This window comes from Megalops cyprinoides, chromosome 23 (assembly GCF_013368585.1).
Source record: "Megalops cyprinoides isolate fMegCyp1 chromosome 23, fMegCyp1.pri, whole genome shotgun sequence".
NCBI lineage: Eukaryota > Metazoa > Chordata > Actinopteri > Elopiformes > Megalopidae > Megalops > Megalops cyprinoides.
The window spans coordinates 20751748-20779325 of record NC_050605.1 but is presented as its reverse complement, the minus strand read 5'-3'; the positions used below and the strand labels follow the sequence as shown (position 1 = coordinate 20779325).

Sequence of the window (27578 nt, the reverse complement as noted above, 5' to 3'; positions counted from 1 at the left end):
TTTTATCTGGTAATATGTTCCCCTAGGCACAATTCTTTCCCATGCATTTGACTGTGTTTATATAATGGAGCCTGCTTTTATTGTAAGCATAATAAAAAAGCTTTGGAATCATTCACTGTGCAAAAAACAATAAATAATATATGGTTTGCATCTGTTTTATAGGTTTAATATCATAAAACACACTTCACAGATGAAGGAGTCCATTAAATGCATTGGCTGGATATTTTAAGGGACATGTATATGCTTAATTGAATCAGGCCATTCAGACAACTAATAATGGCACATATATTGAAATAGACTATATTAAATAGACCATATGCATGACCTGCATAGTGCTAAAAGGCTCTTTCTGTTTCTGGTTACCACCATACTTTCTCAAATATGTGTACAAGACTAACAGTCCATCTTATGTCACATACAAGATTAGATTTACATTTAGTTGTATTTTTTCCTTTTTCCATTAACTGATAGTGTTTTTATTGTGCAGGATGCCATGGTTTCAGTTCACCAGAGCTTTCTTTTATTTTCGTATGTATTCAGACCGTTGCTGTAAGTAATCTTCCACTTGTTAATGAGAGTAAGGCAACCTCCAAGCATCTGAAATGACTGTCAGTATTCTTCAGACCTGGTCTCCACGGGGCAGCTCAATAAATGAGTTCACTCCCTGATAATTATTCTGGGGACTCGAATCCATATTGGAGTTATTGTTATTGCGTATTGACTGGATAAAAAAAAAAGGTGGGTTGAATGAGGAGAATGTTCTACTCAATCAGGCAGATTTACAGGTTGTATTAGATGCGAAAGCTCATTTCCATGAGGAGGTTCTGCCTCACAAAAGGCCTCACAAAAGAGGGTGAAATATGTTTTTCTGCTTCCCTAGAATTGGGCTCATTCTAATACTTGCCCAGTCCTTTCTGTCGTGTTCCATTGTGCATCCTTATTTTATTACCTTCCTTTTTTTATTGCACATTTGGCTTTTTAAAATGGTGAATCTCCCAGGGTACACTGCAGAGGATATGGTTCAGCAGCCTCAGACAAAGACAGGCTGGGAAAAGAAAAGAATAACACCCTGACATTATTAGCTCCACAAATACACCAACCATTATCACACATATACTGATTGTTCCAGAAAAATGCTTCTCAAGCCAACACGTTCTCTCGCCTTGTTTATTTTTGATGCACATGATAATAGCAGTGAATAATGGCTATTTATTGTCAATCCTAAAATGTGGCATCATGGATACCACGGTGGATATCTATGATTCATTCCAAGCCACCTCCGGATCATGTAATAGCAATGTAGCAACGGGGAAAAAGTGTTTACTTTCCAATACTATCACTGAAAAATGCATGAAACACATTCACACAATACTGGAGGTGCAGGGAAGTCTTCTTAGGAGTCCCATTGACTCTGGAATGCACTGAGATCTCTGCAAATGACACTCATACTGGCCCCTCAAACAATGTCTCACTGGCGAACTAATACCCCTTTTCCACTTTTTGAATTTTAGAAAAAGTCTTGGCTTCCATGTGTCTCCACTAACGGCTGGTGCTGCTGAACAAGAGCCAGCTGTGAAATTCTTGGCCCAGTGACTTACCTGGTGCTATCTCCCTCAGATTGATACCACAGAAGGGTGCCGAGTTGAGACTGTTTGTCACTGAAACACACGCTCCATTCTCGGCAGGGTTTACACTACAGTACCTCCTGTGCATACAATGATCCTTAGTCCAAGGTCATAAGGTACATACTTGTGTTCTCCTTATTATTGCTCACATTTAATGACTTAGTTACACCACTGCATGACAGGATTTACATTCAGGTCTCCCTGACAATGACGTATGCAAATCAGTAACATGAGTCCGTATGACCAATCATGACAAACTGTACCCTGATGTGGGAAGAAATGGCTGCGAACGCTGTCTAGCGGGACGTGATGAAATAGTTACCAATATAACACAGCAGCTCGTGAAGCGAAGGCAGGAGACAGCGCCAGCAGTCCAAATTCTTTCAGTGAGTAGTGAGACAGGGACTGTGAAACAGCACACGCTCCCACATGCAAAATGATCTCACATGGACCTCGTTCTGTTTCAGCACTGTCCAGGTGGATCGTGGGTCAGATGAGAGAGAGAGAGAGAGAGAGAGGAGAGGAGATGATGACATTGGCCTTAGTGTCCATCTTTCTTTTCTAGCATTTACTCATCCGAACCAGCACATTGTGCGCCCATTGTTTCAGGGACACGTGCACCAGCATATCCATGGTGCCAGCAAAGTCAACGATTTCTCCACCCACTGCCTCTTACTGTTTCATCTATTGACATCCACCCACCAAATGTGCTTAAAAGTCCTCTCAAAAGCTTAGCAGCACCGTGTTCAGCCTGTGAACGAGCTGGGATGGTAAAGAAAGAGGACCTGGAGTCCACCTGATATTGTAAAAGTGGGGCAACTCTGTATAGACAACAAAAAACAAGTAAAAAAAAGTAATTCTTATGTAATGTTGCCATATAGCGCAGTGAAACCCTGGAATTCAAAACCCCTCCTGAAATGAATTCGCATCTTTTTTTTTTCAGAACCACAAAAACATTCGCTTAACGAGTATGTGCTGTTTCAGTCAGTAAGTAAAACTTGTGCATAAGTTATACCCGTGTGTTATACCGGGGAGAGCTGGAGAAAAGAAAGCACATTGGTTGAAAAAAGTTGCGACACGTCTGGCATTCTGAGGGGCAAGAATGAGCAAGGGAACAGAGGTAGCTTTGCTGTTGTCATCACGATGACTTTGTTGTTGTCATCACTGGCTCTTTGCTGTTGTGACAGGTTATTTTTTTTTTTACAGTTGATACCAAGACAGAACATAGTTAACAACAATCATTTGCTCCTGAGAAAGGGGGAGCAGATGTTCAGAGAACATCACGCACAGACGTCAGAAGATCTAACAAACAGTTTTATGCACATTACTTTAAAGAACGCTTTTTTACTCTAGTTGATAGAATTTTAACATCAGTCAATTGCTGTTGTATATGAGAATAAAGGTACAGACATTAAATATGAAGGGCAGTTCGTGCTGAGGTAGAGGGTGGAAAGTAACTTTATATCTTCAGGTATTCTCAGGTCAGGAAGACATGAGCAGGTACTCCCAGTATTCTGTGAGGGGAGGACTGCTGTAGTCACAACCTGACAGTAGTACACAGAGCCACTGCTTTGGGTCTGCTCAACCTGTCAGTGATAATAGTGTTCAACAGAAGTCTCCAACTCTAGGAGCGGGGAGCCAAAAGCCTTGGGCTTGAATGGCGGGGGAGGGGGCGGCATGAAAAGGGATGTGTGAGTGGGTTAGATTTTAGCTGCCGTGGCTAAAACTGAACCTGCTGTACCGTGAGATTCTGCCCCGAGTGACGAGTTATGCAATCGGAGATGTGGGTGGCAGGAGAAGCGGGTGGCCTGAAAATAAACAGAAAATCTCCATAATCTATAGCCACGAACAAGCTCACATGGCAGCGCTACGTCAAGATGCGCTACAGTTGTTCGATCAAATTTCTCTTTATATAAAAATAGCAAGTGAATCTAATGCTGTCTCTGTTTACGTAATCGAAGTGATTGATATTTGAAAGAGTTTGTTGAATTTTGTCCACAGAAGAATTAAAAACAGAGCTGGAAATCAATACAGTGGAACAAGAGGAATCTTCAGGCACGGAACTGGCAACCACCTGATCCCTGAGTTCCGAGTTGGCTCTCACGAAGTACCACTGGGTTTATGACACTGGTAAACACGAACAACCTAATATCAAAAGGAAACAGTTTAAATAGTAATGAAATAGGTTTTTTTGCATGCGCACCGACTGATCTAAAGTTCATCGCACAGCACACGGACCAGGCACCTGCAAATTCACATAGCCAAATCTCATACATGGAACCCAAATCAATTTATGGAAGATTTATAACGAGCCTTTAAATTAGGTCGCTTGTGCAGAACTCAAGCTGTCTACCATCCTCTGTTGAAAATAACCAACGCACCGTTAATAAAGATCAGATGTTTAAAAGTAATTCACACATTTTTCTATCGAACCATTCAAAATAATAATAATAAAAAGATTGTTATAGACGATTTCATGTTTAATTTGTTCATGAAGTTTTATCAATGTCGGCATAGCGCATTTCGGAGAGACAAATCATGCCGGTTTGTGGCGGGTTCTTGAAGAACAGCCCGTTTGACAAGGTGCGTTTGTGTTTTAGGCTAACAGTCGGAGGAGCTGCAGACGGCTATGGCACGGAAAAAGAAGGACTGGTCCCATTGGTTCCTACGGGTCTAAAGATACGACTCCGACTTCCATATTCTACGATGCAAATATTTAGTGCGAAGGTAGAGCACCAGTTGGCGTGTAGGAGGCATCGATTTATGAAATGCATTCTCACACATGAAGGTCGAATGTAAGATTACTTCCCTGTGGCCAAATGTTCTTCTCAAATTCCCCTCTCGGCTCGCTGCGAAGTTCAACTTTCGGCATGACGCTGACGATTAACGGTCAAACGAAGCGGCAAAGAAGGTTCAACTGAAATCCCAAGAATCTTCACGTCTACAGCAATGGGAAACCGCATTATATTTTCCGATAGATAGACAACGCCAATCGGTCAACTGGCGACTAGATTTTAGTAGTCTCGTCTCTGTATTTCCTGCAAGACTTTCTTCTCAGTCTGAATAACAACCAAAAGGCGCAGAAATCTGATTACCGAAGGATTGTCGGAAGGAAAAAATACGAATGTGTGGCATTAAGTGGCAAGGACATTTTTTTCATACTTTTTCTGTGAGATGACATCACGCGCGAGGACTTGAACCCTCTTCTGTTACAATGTTGCGGAATATGATTTAAGGAGCCCTACCTGTGCCCCCTGGCGTGATGAATTAAAGACATTTTGTTGGCTGTCATGAAGTTACTGTCATTGTATGTCGCGATATCCCACAGAAGGAGAAAGGAATGCTTTCTGCACTTTTCGCAGTTGTTGCCAAGTGATGCGCGATGTTCACTAACACCCCAAAAGGAGCAACACTGTAGATAACTTTTGCACTATGGATTCCCGGATCCTTTCAGCTAGAAATAGAGGTCGCACTTCTTCGGGGACTTAACCAAGTTTTTTTTTTTTTTTTAAATATTCTTTCTTATTACATATGATTTATTGTTTCTTGCAATAGCCGTTTAATGACTTTTAGATAAAGCATACGACGAAAGGGGGAATATAAAAGGACTAATAAAGAAGAAGAACTATCCGATGCACCTGATCTCTCTCATCCTTTTCCTCTCCTCGAGTTAAACAAATCCCGTTGGCTCTTATGGGATTGAAACACTCCTCCCGCTGTATGCTCCTACGGAGAAAAATGGCGGAGACTGAAAACCCAGAGGTAGGTAAGAGAGAGCCTTTGGTGAAATAATTCGAGAAAATATGTGCATATCCATATTTTCCGCCTTCAGAGCTTTCTCATATAATTTTGAGAAAATACAAACAGCCCGGGAATCGGGATGATATTACATTTAATATCAGGGCTGCGCGCCTGTCAAAATTCCTTTACACCGTCCGGTCATCTGCAGTAATGGATGCTGCGTAGGCTATGTCCTGCACAGTATCTGTGGCATGAGAATGTCACCTACACTTTTGCCATCTTCGTGCACAGAGATATTAATAGAAACTCATTAAAATGTATCGGGAATTGAGACAGTAATAGAACCGTGTATGAAGCAGCAGGGACATCGTACGTATCTCAGAGCAGCAGCCTTGCATGAACGATAATGTGTTGGGGGTTGGTTTATTGAATTATATTACGAATGATGAACACCAAAGCAAATCAGAGTCGATTGCCGGCAGATCGAGACATTGCCGCTCGTGAAATGCGATCTTGCGTTGTGCTGCAGTGGGCTTATTGGCACGAGCTTTCCTGCTTCCCTCCAGCGGACCTTTAGTGTTACCAAAAGAGATTAGACCGACGTACCGGTAATCAGTTATCTCTTGTTTGCTCGCTAATATGGACATCATTGATGTTATTTCTCCATGCGGCAGTTTTGGTCAGCAGTAGCGCCACACATTTCTTTGCAAATGGTCGTCATTGTCAAAGTTTTCCACAGAGGTCCACATGTCAATGGCCAATACAGTATTGGCGCTTCCTATTCTCACATACTGCTCTTACTGTTGTCTTTTTTGAAGCGGGTATTTCGCAATATATGGACCGCAGTGGGATTACTTAACTTTTTCCCTTTTAGCTCACTTATACCTACGCAAAGTTTCTCAGATGTCGTGTATGACACCGAAGAAATGAATTAGCCTTTTCGGTTGTGTGGATATAGAAAAAGAAACTCTATTAAGTACACATGAAAGATCAGACCTTCCACTCATACATGAACATGTGAAGATGTGTATGCAGTGGTAAATAATACCCTAATACAGACACGTGTGTGTGACCTGGTAGGTCAGTATTTTGTGAGGGCCTGCCTAGGAAATCTGGAGCCAGGATGTTCATAATGGATGAACAGAAGTTTGAACTCCCTTTGCAGAGTCTGAAGAAGCAGATGAGGTTGCTTTGCTAATAGAGGCCTCACAAACAGAAAGCCCATCAATAAAAGTGTTTTCACACATGTGGATTGGTACCTTTGTGTAAAAGTTACACAGATGTCAACTGAACAGTCAGCATCTTCTCAGAGCACTGGGGGTTCATGTTCATGTTTCTTTTCTTGCACCAGTAATAATGGACAATCTGAGGCTACTTCAAATACTCCAAATTCAGCTTAAGCCTCTCCTCCCCTGTGGATACTGTAGAGTAAATACAGATTACAAGGAGAGTAAAGGTGGAACACAGTTCAAAGCGAGACTAAATATACATGAAAATGTTTCTTTGAAAAATAGTTTATCCTAAGCCTCCATCAAAGTTTGAACTTGTTCCTTTCCTTCAGGCTGCAGTGCTGGGGTATAGGAAGAAGGATGACTCAGTAGAGCTTGAAGACATTGTATGCATAATTCATTTGCAAACACCCTCACTGACCCAAGCAATTCTAGGAAGAAGCATTCCCCAAAAACCGCATCACTCATTAGTAAGATAGATGTGTGAAGCTGGTCGTTTGTCACGAGGCAGCTTGTGAGTATGTTTATTTTCCATTGTCTTAGCGGAACACCAATGCTCAGCTCTGCAGGTCTGCAGAAAATCTGAGCATGATGGGAAACTTTCTGCCTGCCCTGGTGGAATATGACCAAGCAGTCAGGGCCCAGCAAGAAACACTGCAGCTACATACTGCTCATAAGCCTGGTGCCAGGGTACTGGAGATTACCTTTTAACCAGCGCTGGGATAGCTCTGGCCAGCATGCATGTTTCCATGCGTGTTTTTAATACAGGTTCCCAGCCAGCCAGATTTCAGCCAGGCTATTCGTTTCGGTAGCTCAAGCTACAGGAACACGTAAAGCAGCCACAAGGGAGCGTCTTAAAATAGACGTTCAAAAAATGCAGTTGAAGACAAGCGAGGAGACAGATAGCTGAGATTCAGTGCCCGCCCCTTGAGAGCGAACCTCTTTGGAAAGGTATGAGGGTGTGCAGCGGCTCCCTCCAGGTTGAGGTTTATAGCCCTTCTCTGCAGCCCAATTAAAGCAAAGGGCCCGGGCCCACTTTCAGGCGATTACATTTAACAACTCCGCGTTAATGGCGAGTGACAATCTTTGAATTGAAATGTTGAATTATCCCTTAATAATAGGCGGATGTAACATTGAGGTGCACCTTAAATTAAAAACGCATTATCACCAGCACAGATATGCAGCATTCAGACAGTCCATTACTGCATGTAGCCTGAGGAGCAATACATTGACCCTCAGCAGGTTTTAATAGCTGCTCAGTAGACGTTGCTCGGCGCTAATTGAGCCAGTGCAATGTGCAGGGAAGGATGGTGAGAGGAGATAATACAGCAGTAGGAATTAAAGCAGCATGAGCCAGCCTGTGTCCCTGGTGTCCACGGCAGCGTTTCCTAATAAAGAGAACAACATCACAGTGGCTTCGTGTCACTCTCCCCGCGACATTGATGAAAGCATGCTGGTTGCTGTTGCTTTGGTCAGCTAGTGGCTGGAACTGCAGGTACAGTAACCTTGTTTCCAGAGAGGAGAGGGGAAGACACGCGGCACTGCGGGCACCACCGGGCTCTTTAAACTCTGGGGGCTCATTTGATCACAGCGGCTGTAGAACACCCATCAAAAGTGAAGAGTTAATCATGAGTCAAGAGAATCAATGCATTTCCATCCACAACCTTATAGTGTTACTAAAGGTAAGAGAACAATCAGATGGTTTCCTGTCATCAGTGTGTAAATGGTCCCCCACCCTGATGTGGCACATTGAGATTAAAGAGTGAGGAGACAGATGTCCCATGTCCTCCATGGTCATCTCTCAACATGGCTTCCAGTTGCTCATCCATTGCTCATCACGTCCCTAGATCTCCAGACACACCGCAGCAGCTGACGCAGAGGCCCATAATGCCTTGCACACTCTCTGCCTAATCACACCTCACGTATTCTCCCATTCTCATGCACACTGCCAACTGATGTCTTGGTTGGAGATGGTGTCATCATCCAATGAAACCCACTGTTTTTGACATTTTGCATTGCAAACAGCTTTCCAATAATGTTTCACCTAAGCCATGGTACTTTTATTGTAGTTACATTTGTCTTATGTTCCAATCAAACCATGCTAACCACTTGTTCACCTGCCCCACCTGTTCATTGACATGATTTTTCAAGGAACCGTTTTGGCCAGTAGTAGCCCTACACATTTCTTTACTGTGTTTGCAAATGGTCATCATGGTCCAATTTTTCTACAGACATCAGTATAGTACAATAAGATTTTACTCAACTGCATGATTTTTTTAACAACATAGGTCCCTAAATTCTTTTTCCTTATCTGAGTTACAGTATACATGCAGTTGTGCAAAGCTGAGAGAGTGAATGAAATTAGAAGTTATGTGGCTGAAAGATTCTCTAGTACAGGGAAGGGTGGAGGTGGGGTGTGTGGCGGGGAGGCAAACTTTTTTTTAGAAGTCCTTAACTGAAAGAAAGGAAATGGGTAGTTGCCTCTTTAAACTAGGTCTAAGCCAAAACATATTTCAAAGTTATTTGGGCAATCAAAAACCAGGACATGGGTGAGCGTAGCAACCAATTTCCATACAAAAGCAATTTAAAGTGGAAAAATGTGTGTGGAATTTCCAATCAAGGTGTTTCAGAGTGAGGTAATGAGGGCAGTGCGCGTGAGAATGGGAGAATATCTGAGGTGTGATCAGGCAGAGAGAGTGCAAGGCATTATGGGGTTTTTGGGTCAGCTGCTGCGGTGTGTCTGGAGATCTAGGGACATGATGAGCAATGGTAGGAAATGGAAGCCATGTTGAGAGATGACCATGGAGGACAAGGGACATCTGTGTCCTCACTCTTTTTTTAGCTATAGTTACCTTGCTACCATACAACTCTATGGAAGGATTGGTTTAATGTTATTTGCTGGCTGGGCGTATCCTAACTGTTGTGGAGTGACCTTTCCCTGTCTGTGTAATATCTGAAGTAACACTCTCACTCCGAGCTGTTATGGCGATCAGATTTCTTACAGCTTAAGAAGGCAGCCCAGCTATTTATTTCATTAGGGTGACACACTGACTTTGAAAGAGATCTTGCTCCATTGCATTTGGAACTCAGTGAGTTTTGATTAGATTAGAAAGTAGAGAGTAGTCTCTCTTCCATATCACTTCCACCTGCTTCGTCTTGAACTTTGGATGACACGATTTCTTGTTGGTTTTGTTTTAAAACAAGTGTGCATAGATTTTTACTGAATGGCATATCAAAAACATTTGGGCATTTTGTATACTGCAAGTATGTGTGCTTTAGTGCAATTTTTACCAGTTGTGTGGATCAAATCTCAAAGGCTGCTATGACTAATAAGACATAAATTCATTTTGCCTTCTATCTGCTTTTAGTGAATTACATTAACATTTCTGTGAGAAGCTGTCGCTTGTTAGCTCCGGTCTTTTTGACCCCAATTTCAGAGAGAACAAAGGAAGACCACCGAGATCAGAATATGAGGTCATTGGGTCAAAAACACTGATTTGAATCTGAACAGATAGTGTGTGTTGTGTGTGTGTGTGTGGTGCTGTACATGCTTCTGTGGGAGCTACTCCTACTCAAAATTCACAAATTTAGCCAGGACAGCTTGTAACCAAGGAAAAAGGGCAGTTGACAGGATAGCATTTTTGTATGATTACAAGGGGTGACAGAGAGCAATATACTGAACTTTATTATCATATGCATAAAGTATAATCAGAAGTCTCTTAAGGTGAATGTGCTCCCAAAATAAAAAAACAGTAAAAAAATGAAATGTAGGTGTTTTTTCAAGTGTCATTTCTCTCTCCTGTCATACCTGATCCCAAAAGAGTGAAAAAGTGTCACCTGATAGATGCTGTCACATTGTGGTGATTCAGCAAATAGGCCCCCTGTTGGATTCTCACACAGGTGATGCAGGTGGTAATGAGAGCTTTGGGTGTCCCTCCCCGCAGTGCTGAATTTGACATAGTCTTTCTCCCCCAGAGTAGGCCCACTCCCTGTCAGTGGAGTCACAGTGCTGTCTTGGTGAGTGGGCTCTCAGATCTCTGTCTGCCTGCGTATGAACACTGCTGACGGCTCATAGGCAAGACGGAAAGGGAAGAGAGGACATCCTCCACCCTGGTCTGACTCAGGAAAGACTCTGGACCATGGCCAGACTCTGGCCACCTGATTCTAAAAAATTATCTTTTTTTTTTTTGCTCAGCAGGGTCTCTAACATGATTTGTCCTCTAACCCCTCCCCCTTACCCGTGTCCCCGCCTCCTGTCTCCCGGCAGCCACCAATCAGCGTCGCCCCCTCCCAGTCCGTGCAGCCTGCCCCCCTGCCGAAGCCTGTGCCGTCCGTCCACCATGTGCCACTCACCCCCCACACGCCCCACCCCGCCGCCCTTCCCAGCTGCCCCGGACGCGGGAAGATGGCCAAGTTCCTCAACCCCGAGGAGATGACCTCCAGGGACTACTACTTCGACTCCTACGCCCACTTCGGCATCCACGAGGTATGGCGGCTCTCTCTGGGCCCCTGCGGGCTCACTTCGTTATCGCCCCGGCAGAACTGCAAAGTTTCTCCTGCTTCTGTTATGCTTTTACTGTGTAGGTCAGGTGTTTTCCTGCTCCGTGACTGTGGCTGGCAGGGCAAGACCACATAAAAAGCTTTGCAAAGGGATACGGATGTATGGGCTATTTACTGTAGCCTGTAAATACTGGGCAAGACTGCATGCATCCAATAAGCTCTTGGCTCTGCATCGCACCAGCCTTGCTCCCCTTGCTTTCTTAACTCCAGCCTTGAATAGAGTTGTGAGAGATTTAATTCACATGCTTTGGAAAAGTCTAATGCCGCAGTAATGAAAATGACATCACTGAATGTCACACTGGCTCTGTGTGATTTGTATTGAAATTCGCTCTGACATTTCCCATTTCCTTCCGAATTCACCTCTGATGGCACATAACTGCCCCTGCTTCAATTCTGCCTCCTCGTAATGTCTCACGATGATCCATTTCCATTATGTGCCGTGTCCCCCCCGAAAATGGAGTCATTACACTGTAGCCGGATGTGTCAGAAGTCACTTTCGAATGGAACGTTTTGAGACGCCCTCATTTTGTGCCCTGCGCTGGGACAGACTGACAGGCACCCAGGCTTTCCTGGGGGAGAGGAAAGAGAAGGGTCCAGACGTGCGTCTGCTTGTTTCCCCCTCCCCCCCCGCAGGAGATGCTGAAGGACGAGGTGAGGACGCTCACCTACAGGAACTCCATGTACCACAACAAGCACGTCTTCAAGGACAAGATTGTCCTGGATGTGGGCAGCGGGACCGGCATTCTCTCCATGTTCGCGGCCAAAGCGGGAGCCAGGCACGTGTACGGGGTGAGTGACCACCCCCACTACAGCCGCAGAGAGGCGAAGGGTCGTAGCGTAGCGTAGTGGTAAGGAGGAGGACTTGTAACCGGAAGGTTGCTGGTTCGATTCCCCAATGGGGCACTGCCGTTGTACCCTTGGGCAAGGTACTTAACCCCAGAATTGCCTCAGTGAAATCATGAAATATCCATGTATAAAGGAGTAACGTGTAAAAACTGTAACCTCTGTAAGTTGCTCTGGATAAGAATGTATGCTAAATGGCAATAATGTAATGTAATGTAATTAGAGAACTCGGGGGATAAACACCAGCAGAGCTCCAGTGCTGTCCACTGCCCATGTTCACAATCACAAGCCACAGTGTCGCACAGGCCTTTGAAGCCTGCCCTGGCTTGTGCCTCCTGTTCTTAGTGCTGTGTCTGGTGGGGCAGTGGGACAGTGGTATTTACACGGTTATTCTGGGGTGTGGATTTTAAATGAAAGAGCTGTTTACACACTGGAGAAAGCCCTTAAAGGATATGGGGTGCCGTGAAGTGGCTCAGTGGCTTTTCTCATCTTCATCTGAGTGAACGCGGCTTTGACTTTGTGTGTGTGTGTGTGCGTGTGTTAACAAGCTCTGGGAGCAGAGCTGTTGGAAACATCTACTGTCATTGCAAATCTCTCACTGCCTTTCCAGTGGTTTTTAAAACAGTGATTTGTTATTCATGTATTCTTGTGCACAAAAAAAAGTTTCCAGGACAGCCCAATTTATAGTGTGTGTGTGTGTGTGTGTGCATGTGTCTGGGTGTGTGTGTGTGTGTGTATGGGTGCATGTTTGCGTGTGTGTGTGTGTAAGCGTGTGTATGGGTGCATGTTTGCATGTGTGTGTGTGTAAGCATGTGTATGGGTGCATGTTTGTGTGTGTGTGTGCATGTGCATGTTTGTGTGTGTGTGTGCGTGAGCGTGTGTATGGGTGCATGTTTATGTCTGTGTATGAGAGTGTGTGTGTATGTGCCCATGTTTGTGTGTGTGTGTTTCTGTGTGTGAGAAACACTAAATTTGAGATCCTACCTCTGATTTCATGTTACATAGCACAATACCTGAGGTATGTCCTTTTAAAAAGATCCCCTGCTAAGTTTTCAGTGGAAGCACATCGCTGTGCTCACATCGCACATCTCGAGGTTGTAATTCGTCACACAGATTTGGATAGAGGGGGGAAACATTAGCTGTCATAAAGACCAAAGCAGGAGAAAAAGGCTCCCTCCCAATCCACCACTCTACACCCCCTTTTGCTAACTTGCAGAGAGTCTTCTGCTTGCAATATCAAGCACAATGAATGTGCAGTTTTCTGACTCAACCCCTGTCCTGCTTCTGATCAGGTCACCACCAAATGGCCACTGAACTTCAATGGGCCAGTTCCATGTCTGGTCCCTGCAGAGCTTGGGTGGAAATACAGTGTAGCTGTACTGAGGCCGGTAAGCCTGGTCGTGGCTCGAGAGTGGAGACTGAAAATAAGAGCGAGGAGAGAGAATAAATGTGTCTGAATCTGCATAGAGCAGGGAACAGATATCTTCTGAGGAGGAGAAGTTCCAGGTGACTGTAATAGACCCTGACGTTAATGAGGGCTCTGCTACTCTGAGATCGGGACAGGGCTGGAAGCTGTAAATAATAGCTTGCTTTTTACAGCCAGTGGAAGCCAGGCTGATCCGTTGTGAATGAGATGGAAATAGTGCCAATCATAGGCCGCGGTTATACAGCAGGGTCCTGTTACCGGCCTGCACCTTATCGATGTTTCATTCATTGTGCGCGTTTCAGCCGGCGCCCGGATTTGAGCGAGAGCCAGCGGGAGACGCAGGGTGGCTGACCCTCAGCGGCAGCTCAAAGATGAGGGGTTGTTTGTACAGTAATAAGCAGCACAGCTTGCACAGTGCAGAGTGTCAGACCAGGGAGCTGCGGGGTAGAGTGGTGTTGGGTTACTGTGTTGAGGCTGTAGTATAGCGTTATCCTATTTTCTATAAAAAAGCACTCCACACTAGTTTAGCACTTAACTCAGTATCTTACTGACCTCTTGTAATACTTCTCGATAACTACTCTTAGCATAGGTATGCACTTATTTGGAAGTCGCTCTGGGTAAGAGCTAAATGCTAATGCTGCTAAATGACGTAATGTAATGTAATGTAATGTAATACTGGGTTTCTGTGTTTAGGCTGTAGTGCGGTGTGGTGTTGGGTTCCTCTAATGAGGCTGTAATGTGGTATGATGTTAGGTTCCTATATGCAGGCTGTGGTGTGGTGTGATGTTGTTGGGTTCCTTTTCTGAAGCCTCATTGTTCACCAAAGCCAATTTCAAAATTAAAGTATTGAAGAACACGAACATGTTCAGTCACTGAACATGGATTATTTCCCATACTGAATCAGACCGTAAATCACACCTAGGATGCAGAGAGGAACAGGAAGGTCCCATCCCTGCTCTCTCGCTGGTGTCCCGGAGCGCTGGTTGTGGCGTGAGCGATGATTCAGGGGCGGTGAGAGTCTCAGGCCGGGACCGTTCCCTCTGACAGACTTGGAGGCACGGGAGGTGTTGCTTCGCAGATTCGCTCGGAGATTCGCCAAATGCAAATGTGACATTTTCTACAAGCCTTCTCCCGCTGAATCAGAGAGGATCTGTTCCCAACAGGAAGGACACGGCTCAAGTCAATCTTTATCACCTGAACTAAACGACTCTGGTAGAGAGGTTAAAAGCATTCATTCTGCTGCTTGATCTCACTGAAGTGTGAGCAGAGAGGTAGCCTCGCAGAGTAAGCAGACACTGCAGACCTCACAGACCGCTAACTTTCCGGAACACAACACGCTGTTAACGTTCCAGAATGTGACTGTGTGTGTGTCCATCCATTCATAGTTTACTCCCATCATGCATTGTGGTTTTTTTTTGTTTCAGATTGAGTGCTCCAGTATATCGGAATACTCAGAGAAGATCATCAAGTCCAACCACCTGGACAATGGTAAGACCTGCATGGTGTGGCTTTAGAGGTTGTGCTCCGTTCCTTAATATATGACTGGAGTCACGGTAGAGATATGGGGGAAAGGAGAACGGGTTGACACTTCAGCCTATGAATGCAGTAAGTCATTCAGTGAATGTACAAAGCCATTCTGTTACAGCCATCTTGCTGGTGTCTGCCAATTTAACTTATCTTGCCTCCCTTTCACTTTGAGGTCAGACTGGTGTATCCAGGTGACTCAGGTCATAGGCCATTTCAATTATCAGAACACCCTTCCTGCATGACCTAAAGCACAAAGGAAGAGTCATAAAGCAAACCATTAAAAGGTATTAGAACACATATTTATGTCAGTAAAACAGCCACGCTCAGCCAGCAAACCAATCATGCCAGAAGACCCAACAAATAACTATAAAACCTTTACTACAGAGAAGATTTAGGCGTATCTGTACAATGCATCTATAGTATGTCATTTTGGCCTAATTATTATGTATTTGCTGTGCAAACGTTGTTTTTGGGGGTAACTTACAGAACCAGCATTTCCCTGTTATACACTTGGATATGTACAGATGCAGTTCAGGTTAAATACCTTGCTTGAGGGTACAACAGCAGCAGCAATTTGTATACTTGGTTCCCTAACCATGACTCCACACCTTTGCCCACCTGTCCTTCTGCTTGGTTCTGTTACATATTGGCAATGCCAGGACACGGAGGACACTGTGTTCCGTACAAAAAAAGGGTGGTTGGGGGGAGGGGGTTCACATTTCCCTAACAAAGAGTTCCTCTATCCACCACACCATGTACAGAAACCTCCCAGAAGGCTGCGAACAAAAGCTGCGTTTCTAAGTCATCTCTGTCGGAAGGAGAGTTCTCTCAGTCACACGGACTCGGGGAGAAGCTGATTACCATACAAGCGCAGCAGGCAAGGAGCAGCTGGTGGTGTGATACCGTGGGCAGTCACTATTCAGCATTAACATCGTTACTAGGAACTTTTATCACAGTTTATACTGGGAATTGGCAGCCTGGCTCAGCTCAAAAAAAAAATCTGCAGTTATTTAATACGAGCAGCTATTCTAAGCAACCGTTTCATCCTCGGGTTTAAAGATAGAGATCCAAGGACATGATTAAAGATAGTTTTAAAACCCTTAATGTCTATGTATTAGCTTTCCTCTCTAACAATGTCAGTTCAATGAAATATAATAGATTGGCTGGGCACTACCCTGTGAAAGGACATAAGTACCAAGAGATAAAATATTAGCTTTAAGGACTACAAAAGCCGGTGAAAATTAACTTACTGCTTTAGGATCTCTTAAATCCTGGCAAAGATATAGGTTCATGGAGGACTGATTAGATGATCACTGCTATGTTGTAATATATGGAATGAGACTGCACAGATTTAATGGGTAATGTCACAGAAAAGCTCAAATTTAATGTTTTTCCTTACTGTGCACCCATTACTTAAGATAATGGGTGCACATATTGGGAACCTACAAAAAGAACACAAGTGATTTTGAATCCTTCTTTCTTAACCAGCTTCATGTTATCCAACCCTCATACAAGACCCATAATTCATTGCTGCTTCTCTCCCTCCTTCTGTGAAAGTTTTCATATTGTCTTGTTACCCGTTCTATAAATTCAATATCTTAGTCAGTGAAATTTATAAATACAGACCTTAACTTAATAAAGTTGCTCTCTGTATGCTTAAAGAGGTTCAGTCTTTCTGTGTGAGCGTGTGAATTTATATCCATTTAGCAGTGCTCTAGCTGCGTGTTCACAGACAGAAGGAACAAGGCTGGCTTCACAGTGCACTCAAGGGATTGGAAACCAGCATGTACAAAGTGAGAAGACTTGGTTGCTGCAAAAAAAAAAAATCATTAGAAACGTCAACACTGAAACAGAGGGCAAATAGCTTAATTGGTTCAGGGCACCTGATTTTAATGTGCTTTGAAGTGCCATAGAGAAAGAAAACCAACTGACTAGTGCCGGTGAGCTCAAAATCAAGTGTCCTCTTATTGGTCATGCATCAGAGAGAGCTGAGTTTAGATGAGAGTTTAGATGTTCTGTTGTTATCAAGACCAGGCCAACATATTTTTTATGGACATGACGCATTTACTGTTTATTGTACATTAACGCTAATTCCCTACAAAAATATACTGTATCTGTATTCAAAATCAGTAAAATGTTTGCTTTATAGGCGTGAAATGAACACCCTGAATCTTGAACACCTGAACACTTCCTGAATCTTGGCTAGGGATTTCAATTGTTTCAAGTTTTTTTTGATAAAAGAATTACATCTATCGTGAATATTTTAAATAGACTGTTGGTTCTAGTGTTTGCACTGTAGTGGAAAACACACATTCCTATTACTCTGCTAGTGTTGACTTTGGAAAATGATGAACTGCAATCCCACCAGAAAAGCAAGAAATTATATTTTTAATGAGGTCAACCAAAATAACTGAAACAAGATGTGTATTCAAGGAACCTAAATACTGTCAGATTTAATGGTGTATGGTTTATTTATTTGAATGTTCTATGGAAGGCTGGACAGACTGTGCCCTGTGGAACTGTACCTGTGCTGGCCTCTCACCTGGTCACCTTTTCTTGCAGTCATCACCATCTTCAAAGGCAAGGTGGAGGAGGTGGAGCTGCCGGTGGAGCAGGTGGACATCATCATCTCCGAGTGGATGGGCTATTGCCTCTTCTACGAGTCCATGCTGAACACCGTCATCTTTGCCAGGGACAAATGGCTGGTAGGCACTGTGTCACCGTGGGTACATCCAAACAGCAGGGTGTGTCTGCGCAGTGATCCGGCAGTGTCCTCAAATGTCCCTCTGGTGCTGGAGTGAGAATCCAGAGACCGGAGTATGTGTGTGTGAGTGTGTGTGTGTGTGCGTGTGTGTGTGTGTGTGTGTGTGTGCGCGCTAATATATGTATATACATATATCTGTCTGTATGTGTGTGTGCATGTGCATGTATGTGAGTGTTTGTAGATGAAGGTTGTGTTTCTGTATGCGTATTCATGTACACTGCATGTGAATGTGTGTGAGTGAACATGTGCGCTATGCCTATGAATGTGTGTGTCTGTGCGTCCGTGTGTGTGTGTGTGTGTGTGTGTGTGTGTGTGTGTGTGTTTCTGTGCGCTTATGTATGTGTATGTGTATCTGTGTGTGTGTGTGTGTGTGTGTGTGTGTGTGTGTGTGTGTGTGTGTGTGTGCGTGTGTGTGTGTGTGCGTGTGTGCATGTGCATGTATGTGAGTGTTTGCAGATGAAGGTTGTGTTTCTGGTGTTTTAGAGAGGGAGATCCGCTCTCCTCATGCAGCTGCAGCTCTGCTCTGAGATGCGCAGTTCTGCGCAGTGATGTGCAGGGCTGCAGTGTTCTGGGGCTGGCTGATAAACGATAATGTGACGTGTGACGGGCTGCTTGAAAGTGCCAGGTACTTGACTAGCAGCCAGAAAACTGAGAGAGAAGGTCAAACAGAGGGTTCACTTGGCGTTTTTTTTTTTTTTCTCATCTGCGCAGCTGAAAAATGTGATGCCTTCGTCAGGTAAATTGATTATGCTCATTTCCTCCAACAGAAACCGGGGGGGTTGATGTTTCCAGATCGGGCTGCCCTGTATGTGGTGGCCATCGAGGACAGGCAGTACAAGGACTTTAAAATACACTGTGAGTGCCCGTCTGTCTGCGTGTCGCCTCAGGCCAGAAAAGGCCCCATGCCCCTCCCTCTGTCTAAAGAGGGGTATCAGCTTAGGTCCTCACTCGTGTTTCTGCATTGTAAATGAAATTAGAAGTGTGCTCCTATGCACACACATGCACACACACACACACACACACTCAGAAACCCACACACACACACACACTGGAACATACACACACTCACATGCGCGCACACACACACACACACACACACACACACAGACACACACACACACACTGAAACATACACATACTCACACGCGCACACACACGCACACACACACACATATACGCACACACACACACCCAGAAACACACAGACACACACACACACTCAAACATACACACAGACACACTCTCACACACACGCACACACTTCAGTCTCGGTCCTGCATGTGGTCTGTCCTCCAGGCTGACAGTGGCAGTGAAAAGATTGATATTAGGAGAGGAAGTTCTCGGTGTAATCAGGCCTGCAGGCCTTCTGGGTGCTCATCTCTCATGCGAATGATGCAGGAGGCACGAGCCATGAATTATGTAATTCCCATCTGAAAGCAGCAGCAGCCGTACAAACCCTCACGATCTTCCCCTGCCGCAGCTCCGGAGTCCCGTAGGTGCCAACGAAATGAGCACGCTGGGCTTTGACCACGGCGCTTCTGGAAGCAAACCCCTCCTGCACGAAAGGGGACGTAATCACGTCTGCATTTTTCCTGTAGCCAGTTTTACAGATGTCTGACGGAAATGTGACCAACAGATGCACTCTTAGGTGTGCCGAGTGAGCTGAACACGCCCGTTTCTGTGCGCCTTCTGCTTGTCCTCAGGGTGGGAAAACGTATACGGCTTTGACATGACTTGCATTCGGAACGTGGCCATGAAGGAGCCGCTGGTGGACATTGTGGACCCTAAGCAGGTGGTGACCAACTCCTGCTTAATAAAGGTCAGAGATCACCTCGTTCTCAGTGCAATGTGTCCATGTATGCATGTGTGTTTGTAAGTGCAGGTCATGCATATGACTGTGCATGTATATATATGTGTGTGTGTGTGTGTGTGTGTGTGTGTGCGTGTATAAGCGCATGTATATGTATGTGAGTGTATGTGTGTGTATGTGCGTATGCATGTGTGTGTGTACGCGTGTGTGTGGGCACCAAGGGTGACTCACAGATAACTGACTAAACACTGGGTCAGAACACACACAGTGTGGTTGTATAACCGTCCCTAGGTATCCAGGCGTATTTCATAATGGTGCATTAGATGGTGAGAGCATACTGTAATGGCCGTCAAAATGCTGCAGTCAAAAGCTGCTCTTTCCAAAAGACCTCGGTATGTACTTGGTACGTTACAAAGGGGCAAATGGTATTCCATGAATATACCCTCGTCCTTAACTGCAGATGTGTCTGTGAGGTGCATGTCAATGGCCATGTCTAGACTCCTGCTTTCGCTGTGTTCCATCGACCTTCTTATCTGGTAATATCAGATTGTACTGTTTTGTCCTTCCTTTGCTTCTGTGACAAATGACTTTTCCTCCCCTCTGTCCTCACTTTTAAAGGCCCTTTGATTTTTACCATGAAAGAAGATACAAATGTCAAAAGAAATTGGTCTTCCTCCCCTTTTCATAATAATGACGGGAGCACAATTTTCAGTGTCTAAAAAGATGAGGCGCAGATAAAATCAAAGCACCCGAGCGCCGCACGGTTGGAAACAGTTTCTGAAAGATTGAACGGTATCACTGACCCTATGGAGACACACCAGGAGCATCTGTGAGCTCTCAGAATCTTATAGATTTTAGAAAACACAGAAATCATCGGTCTCAGCAGTATAGTTGTCAAAGCAAATAATGGTTCCTCTCTTTTCAATGGGGACTGTGACTTTCAGGAACTTTTGAGGCTCTTGACAGGATGTAAGGTATAAAATGACAGATCGATAGAAGGTATAAAATGGTAGATACCTCAGGGATATGTCTGTAAATGTGAGAAAGAGGGAATGATGTTTAATGATCCTGTTCTCTCTTTTTTTTCAATCAAATAAATAAGACTTATTCGCTAGGGGAAAAGAGAGCGATGCCCCCAGCTGTGAGCGCATTATAGAACTCATTACATCGGATCATAAGGCATGCCTCTCTCCCACCCTTCGGTTACCCAGCAGTATAGAATAAGAACAGAGGGCCTCCTCTAATTGCCAGTTAATCAGAGCTTAACGCTATTTTTAAGACACATTTGTGAGGACGCCTCAAAGCAAGTGGGGGGCGAATCATTTAGCTCTCAGAGGATAGCACTACCTTGCTGAGCCATGCAGTCAGACAGAACTGCAGTACACTGGTGCTGTAAGAGTGATGTCTGAATTGGTGAGATCTTAAGACCTACTTTAGACTATCCCAGCGACGGCCGTGCTTTGTCTCTTTGGCTATTTTCGGATCTCTAAATCCCTCTCTCTCTCACGCCTCTGCCTTAGGCGTTCTCTCTCCTTCTACTCCCTGGCTAGCTGCTAGCAAGCGGCGGCTAGATAAAGCAGGTTTTCTCGTGTTACGAACTGCTCCCTGCAAGGACACACTGCCAGTAGTTGGCTGGAGTTTTTGGTTGCAAAATATGTATTTGGCAGTGGTTTTGACAAGACTTGAGTTATATTTTTGTACTGGACTAAATAGCTTAAATCCCTGTAGCCTCCTTCCTTCCTTTGTACCCTCAGTATATATGGAGAGTGAGAGAAGGAGAGACTGATATCTGATTGCTTGTGTGTTTGAATGTTTAGTTTTTCCCTACTATTCATTACTGATCTGTTTACATGTTACAACCTAATTGTAAGATGATTGCTTTGGCAATATTGTTATCATTGAAGCAGTCATGCCAAAAATAGCATTTGAATTTGAATTTGAATTTCAGAGAGTACAAGAGAGAAAGAGAGAGACAGAAAGAGTCAGAGATAGAGAGAGGGAGCCAGAGAGAAAGAGAACTCCCAGGAGAAGAGTGGAGTGTCTCAGGTGTAACAAAGGACACCTGCATAACAGATCAAGGTGCAGCACATGACAGAGCAGGGCCCTCCTCTTCCTCCTCCTCTTCCTCCTCCTCTTCCCGTTAGACTCCATGCTGTGCAGTCCATCCTGTTTTTTCTGCTGTAGAAGCCGCTTGTGACGGAGTGCATCAAAGGGTTAAGTGTTGCTGACGGTGGGGGGGTGCAGGTTACCCATCTGCCTGCGCTGGGGTTCAACTGCATGTTCACTCAAGTGATAGGGCGGGGCTTGTCTCCCTCGACAGGAAGTGGACATCTACACGGTCAAGACGGAAGACCTCTCCTTCACCTCCGCCTTCTGCCTTCAGATCCAGCGCAATGACTACGTCCACGCTCTGGTCACCTACTTCAACATCGAGTTCACCAAATGTCACAAGAAGACGGGCTTCTCTACAGGTAAGGTCTCACCTGTTGGGCCCTTCATCACTCTAACAGTGCTGTACAACCTGTCTATATATGCTCAGCACTCTCAGCTTCCGCCACCTTGGAAACCGTTCACCTTTAAGAACATCCTCTGTGCATGGCTAGCAGAGTTGGGGTCAATTCCATTTAGATTAAGTCAATTAAGGAAGTGAATTAAAATTCAATTCATTCATTGAAAAACCTTCAATAGGAAATGATGGGCAATTATCCATTCATGAATTGAATTTCATTTCATTCCCTGAATTGACTGAATTTAAATAGAATTCACCTCGATCTGCTGGCAACGGGAAGCAGCTGGTGTGCTCTAAGTCCTCTATGCCATGTGCATTTGAAAATGACCTCGATGGAAGACTGCAGGAGGGAGAGAATTGCAGAAATGCCCAGATCATGTTCGGATGTACCGACAAATGCAGCAAAATCAGTGACTGAAGAGAGGGATCGAAGATCTTGCTTTAGTAAGATATGTTTAACCTGTTGCCATGTTTAACCAGATACAGAGTTAGTGCTGTGTTCAACTTGCTGTGGAGGCAGTGCTTGTAATGTAACATGCTGTTGAATCAGTTCTCAGTTTTTTGCCAGTTTTGAGTGAGTACTCAGGATTTGGCCTACTGCATAGTGAGTTCTCATTGCTTAATCTGCTCTGGATTCAGTACTCAGTATTCGCCCTGCTTTTGAGTCAGTGATCAGCATTTAATCTGCACCGGAGTGAGTACTCAGTATTGAACCTGTTGCAGAGTCAGCACCCGGCATTGATTTGCAGAGAGACTCCAGGTGAAGAGGATGTGTGTCACGTGACCGATGCAGGAACAGGGAGTTCTGCTGTCACTGCTGAGCCAGTGTGTGTGTGTGTGTGTAAGAGAGAGAGAGAGAGAGAGAGAGAGATTTCACATGTCTGACAGTAAGTCACTGCATTAATTTACATCAGTCTCCCAGTGGCAGAGTAGTACACTGACACCATCTTTACATTACATTATTATTGTTATTTAGAAGTCACTCTTACCCAGAGCCACTTGAGCCACTTACATAGGTTATAATTCTTACATGTTATATTATGTTAATTTTACTGAGACTATTGTGGCAGTACCTTGCCCAAGGGTACAACAGCAGTGCCACCGAGGGGAATTGAACCAGCAACCTTTTGGTTTCAAGCCTTGCTCCTTACCACTACGCCGCACTGCTGCCCACTTACCTCCGCTGGCCTCCAGGGGGCGCTCTGCAGTGCCCCAGCTGGGTCAGTGTAATGAGCAGTAGATTCTGATATCCTTAGAATGGCAGGAATGCACTGTAGAATTTGGTACAGACGTTTCACCTCTGCAGCTGTCGGTCCCAGCTATTTTGGACAAACTGAAAAGAAGCAGACTGGTGTGTCTGTCTCTTTTACTTCTTACTGCCTTTTATTACTGTCCAGAAAACACCCAGAAATCAGGCTTATAAGGTGGAACTTACAACATTCTCACAACAGAGAGAAGAGAAGAGAATCTTGTCTTGTGGGTTTGCTTGGTCCCAGCTGGGCCAGCATTTCACACACTAATTGGCATGAGCCAGACCGTACGGTCTCTCTGAGCCTCGATCTCTTTACAGGTCAGAGAGAGGGCTTTATTACAGAACAGAGAGAGGGAGAGAGAGAGAAGTAGGTTTGCAGCCAAGACTCCTTTTCCTGTAAGAAGACTGTGGATGAGTGTCAACTTATCAATACATAACTACTTTTATCTAATGTTGTTTGACTTGCATGGCAAAGAGGCTTGGCTTGACGGTGATATTGAGTGGGAAAGGGTACATTATTTGTAACTGTCAGTGACTGCCCCCTAGTGGTCTTCTTGTGATGCAGTAGGCAATATACTGAGCCAGTAAAGTTAGCAGCCCTAATTGCAGGCCCTGGGGAAAATACATTTCTCTTTTTGACTATCAGGAGCTAAAAGAAAGTGATGTAACATTATGATAATTGGTTCCTCTGTATAGGGCTTACATAATATTTAGCAGGCGTTTGTTTTAATTCTGCACTCTTGCCAGCTGTCTCTTTCATCAGTGAATTCCAGAGAGAAATTCAGGCATTCTCCCAGCCAGCCTCTTCTGCCAGAACCCCTGTGCTTTGAAGTCTCTGATTGGACCACTGTTCAGGTCAGGTGGGCGGGGTGAATCCCATCAGTCTCTGATATGTAGAGCACAAATGGAAAGACCGAGAGCAATTAACATCGCAGAACCATGTGATTGGTTAATGTAAAGCATCAAGCACGAATCATGTCACTAACAAGAACTAGACTGGAGACATCTTTGGTGAGAGGTATTGGAAGAACTGCGGCTTGAGCGAGGGAGAGAGAGACACCTTGCCATTGGTCTATCACAAGTAGTCACAGTGCTCATCGTCAGCACTAAATGTCTGATGGCGATCACACATTCAGGAGTGAAGTGATGAGGAGAGGGAAAGCTTAATGGAGTGCTCTTAAAACCCGAAGCTGCGGGGTTACCCCAGGACAGCCCAGTGAAACCCAATCCAAGTCTGCTTCACTGACCCCCACGGCTGAGCCAGCTGTTCGCTCTGCAGTGCGGATGTGTGGGGTTGGGGGGGGGGTATGAGCTAACGGGGGTCTGCGGCCAGAGATAAGCACACGCAGTCCTTGGAGCGGCAGTGTCTGTTCTGCTCCACGGTAATGAGGTAACGAAGACGGACGGGGACAGGAGCCGGACAGAGAGCCAGCGCCGCCCGTCCGCCACGTTAAAAAAACAAAAAACGGCTCTAATCTCGGAGCCCTGGCGGAGAAACCACACGGCCTGTTCCTCACTGCCGCTCTGTGCCAGGAAAACGCCGGGCGGTCAGGAAGCTGCGTGCCGTATCTGTCAGACGGATAAGGAATTGGGCCGGAGTGTGTTCGGTTCCCCAGTGCTGCTGTGCCCTTGAGCTAGGTACACAGCCTGAATTACCTCTGCAGTACGAGTACTGTATAAATGTAAGCTGTGTGTGTGTCGCTCCGGCTAAAGGTGTCTGCTAAGCACATATGTAACACAATGTAACAGCCAGAGATGGAGACATTCTCACCTGCTAGGCATAAAGGTACCTGAGAGTGCTCGAATTACTGTAATCCAGTGTGGAAGTTGCACCTAAGTATCATTTTGCTATTGGCTGGAAGTTGCTCTTACTTTGGAGAACTTGAAAGAAACGTCTGTCTCTTCTCGCTGCTATTTTAGGAGTGCCAAAGGCCTGTAAGGCAGCATAGGAGTTTGAGACGAACATGTTTACTATCCTGCCAGAAGACATCAGTAACTGCTTCTCTTTGTAGTCAACTCTTAGACAGCAGTTTGTGATTCAGTAACTTACCTAGCTACCTAATCAAGCTTGTTGTCTGATCACGACATTAATTGCCCCCGGGGCTGTATTATGTTCACTGTGTGCATGTTAACCTTTGTGCTGTACAGCTCTGGGCAAAAGGGAAGTGTTTGACCAGAATTTCTCCACTTCCTGTAGCCACATCGAAACACAGTTGCGGTATTTGAAACACACAAACTTCTGCATATCGCCGTGAAGTTAAATTTTGCGTTAATAGTTAGGGTCAGATTCACTGTGTATTGGCAAGACACTCTCAGGGTTACAAGTCAGGATTAATGGGCTCATGTTGATTGTCAGTCTCTGTTCTTGCAGGGTGAGTATGTAAAGTAAAAGTAGGTTTGTGTTGCCTGTGGGCCTAACGTTTAGGATTGTGAGCATAAGAGTGTAAAATTAAGGTTTGTGTTAACACTGAGGATCGTGTTCATCTTAATCTGAATCTCTCTCCTTGCAGAGAGGGTGTGAGGTAAATAGAGATTTGTGTGTAAAGGTGTAAAGGTTAACATTTAACGTTAAAGGTCTTTAGAGGATTTAGGGTTTATGATTAAAGAGCAGGTTCGTGTTGACAGTAAGTGTGTGTTTCTACACACAGCTCCTGATGCTCCATACACACACTGGAAGCAGACGGTGTTCTACCTGGAGGACTACCTGACCGTCCGCAGGGGGGAGGAGATTTTTGGCAGCATCGCCATGAAGCCCAATGAGAAGAACAACGTGAGTGTGGGACAGATGGAGGAGGCAGGAAGCACACCTTTAATCCCATCGCGGTCCTTAACCTGTTTCGCCTGATATCACAGCCTGTTTTCCTCACCAGGCTTTCTCCCTTCAGCAGTTCATTTCTCTTCATTGAGTCTGAGGTGGTATGAACTCAGCATTCAGTCATTTTAATGATCGCAAAGAGATCTGATAAATTAGCGTGTCCAGTTCCATTTCAGACGGGGGTACCGTGTCTGATGTCAGCAGTAAGATAGCAAGCACATTCTCAGCGCATCCATTCACATTCATTAGTTCCAGTAACGTTTTCCCACAATCCTCCTGTCTCATCTCTGACTGCGGTCATACCTTTGTGATATACAGTATACTGTCGAGGTCAAGAGAAACAATGTGCTGTAAATACTACCACAGTAAACCAGCAGAATTTACACCGCTAAGATCTTTTGATGTCTTCGGTCGGCAGTGATTGAGGAGGCAGAGTCCTTGCGCCTGCTCAGCTGACAGACAGAATTGGGAAGCTCTGACAGAGCTCTTAGTCTAAGAAATGTTTCTCTCACTCCCCTTGCTTACTCATGTCTGTCTCCCCACCGCCCTGAAGGAATGTCTTGTCTTACAGCGTGATCTGGACTTCACCGTCGAGCTGGACTTCAAAGGGCAGCTGTGCGAGGCGGCCATCTCCCACGACTACAAGATGCGCTAAGCGTCCAGCGGAGGGCGACGTGGAGCCAGTGACTCCCTGAAAGGGGGGGGGAGCAGAGGGGCGCCTCGCCGTCATCAGGCTCTAATGAACGAGAGATGAGCCCCGATTGGAGGACAGGGGTCATCTGCGTGATGTCATCAGCGCAGGGTGGCACCCAAAGTAATGATGCCGGTGCCTGCCAGACCATCGCTAGCCAGAACCCCCAGACAGCCCGGAGTGCAACTGGGAATATGACACTCCAAGATTCCAGAATGTTCATTTTTGTTATGAATGTTGTTAGTGATAGTGATAATTTGAGAAGACAAATGATAACGAGACAGGTTGACTGGTCTGTGGTGGTCGTATATCTTTGAAAATTAATTTGTACACAGGAGGACACTGTCCTGTATTTATATTGTAAAAAGAAAGCTTCCATATGTTGCCCCCTGCACCACACCATGTTATGTACCTGATAGTGCAAGGACTGTTACTTACCTTAAGGATAATTAACTGTTAGTAAAGTAATAAATACCAGGGAGCATACTGGTCCCAATCAAAAATAAAATATTTTGACATTTTGAATGTCAACAATTCAAAATAAGCTTATGTTGTAAGTTAGTATTTGATATTAGTGTTCATTTGCACGCTTGGTCCTTTATTCTCCTTTAAGTCAGTGTCAGAATTCTTCATTTGCCGGTATTATATGTTTAATTATACATTCAGGACAGAGAACATTATTTTTATCAGTAAAGCAAGAAGAAAATAAGCTTGGAAAGCACTTTTTTCATGGGCAGTGCAATATTCTGTATAACATTATTTCTGCAGTGTTTTTGGGGGTTGCTT

General features: G+C 44.8%; 1 protein-coding gene across 1 annotated transcript; it reads left to right on the top strand.

The window, feature by feature from the left end:
- The first annotated feature begins 4181 nt into the window (after positions 1 to 4181).
- On the top strand, positions 4182 to 27522 carry LOC118770520 (protein arginine N-methyltransferase 8-B-like). Its single transcript, XM_036518245.1, has 10 exons — positions 4182 to 5387; positions 10863 to 11081; positions 11789 to 11944; positions 14849 to 14912; positions 17514 to 17656; positions 18483 to 18570; positions 19419 to 19534; positions 21846 to 21996; positions 25935 to 26056; positions 26673 to 27522. The coding sequence occupies exons 1-10, from the start codon at positions 5319 to 5321 to the stop codon at positions 26754 to 26756; spliced, it is 1212 nt and encodes a 403-aa protein (XP_036374138.1). The 5' UTR covers positions 4182 to 5318; the 3' UTR covers positions 26757 to 27522.
- The last annotated feature ends 56 nt before the right edge of the window (positions 27523 to 27578 follow it).

Excerpts from the sequence above, each read along its gene's own strand:
- LOC118770520 (XM_036518245.1), top strand. The coding sequence starts at position 5,319 with ATGGGATTGAAACACTCCTCCCGCTGTATGCTCCTACGGAGAAAAATG. Across the intron at positions 14,913-17,513 it reads GTCCAACCACCTGGACAATG|TCATCACCATCTTCAAAGGC; the intron begins GTAAGACCTGCA and ends CTTTTCTTGCAG. Across the intron at positions 18,571-19,418 it reads CAAGGACTTTAAAATACACT|GGTGGGAAAACGTATACGGC; the intron begins GTGAGTGCCCGT and ends GCTTGTCCTCAG.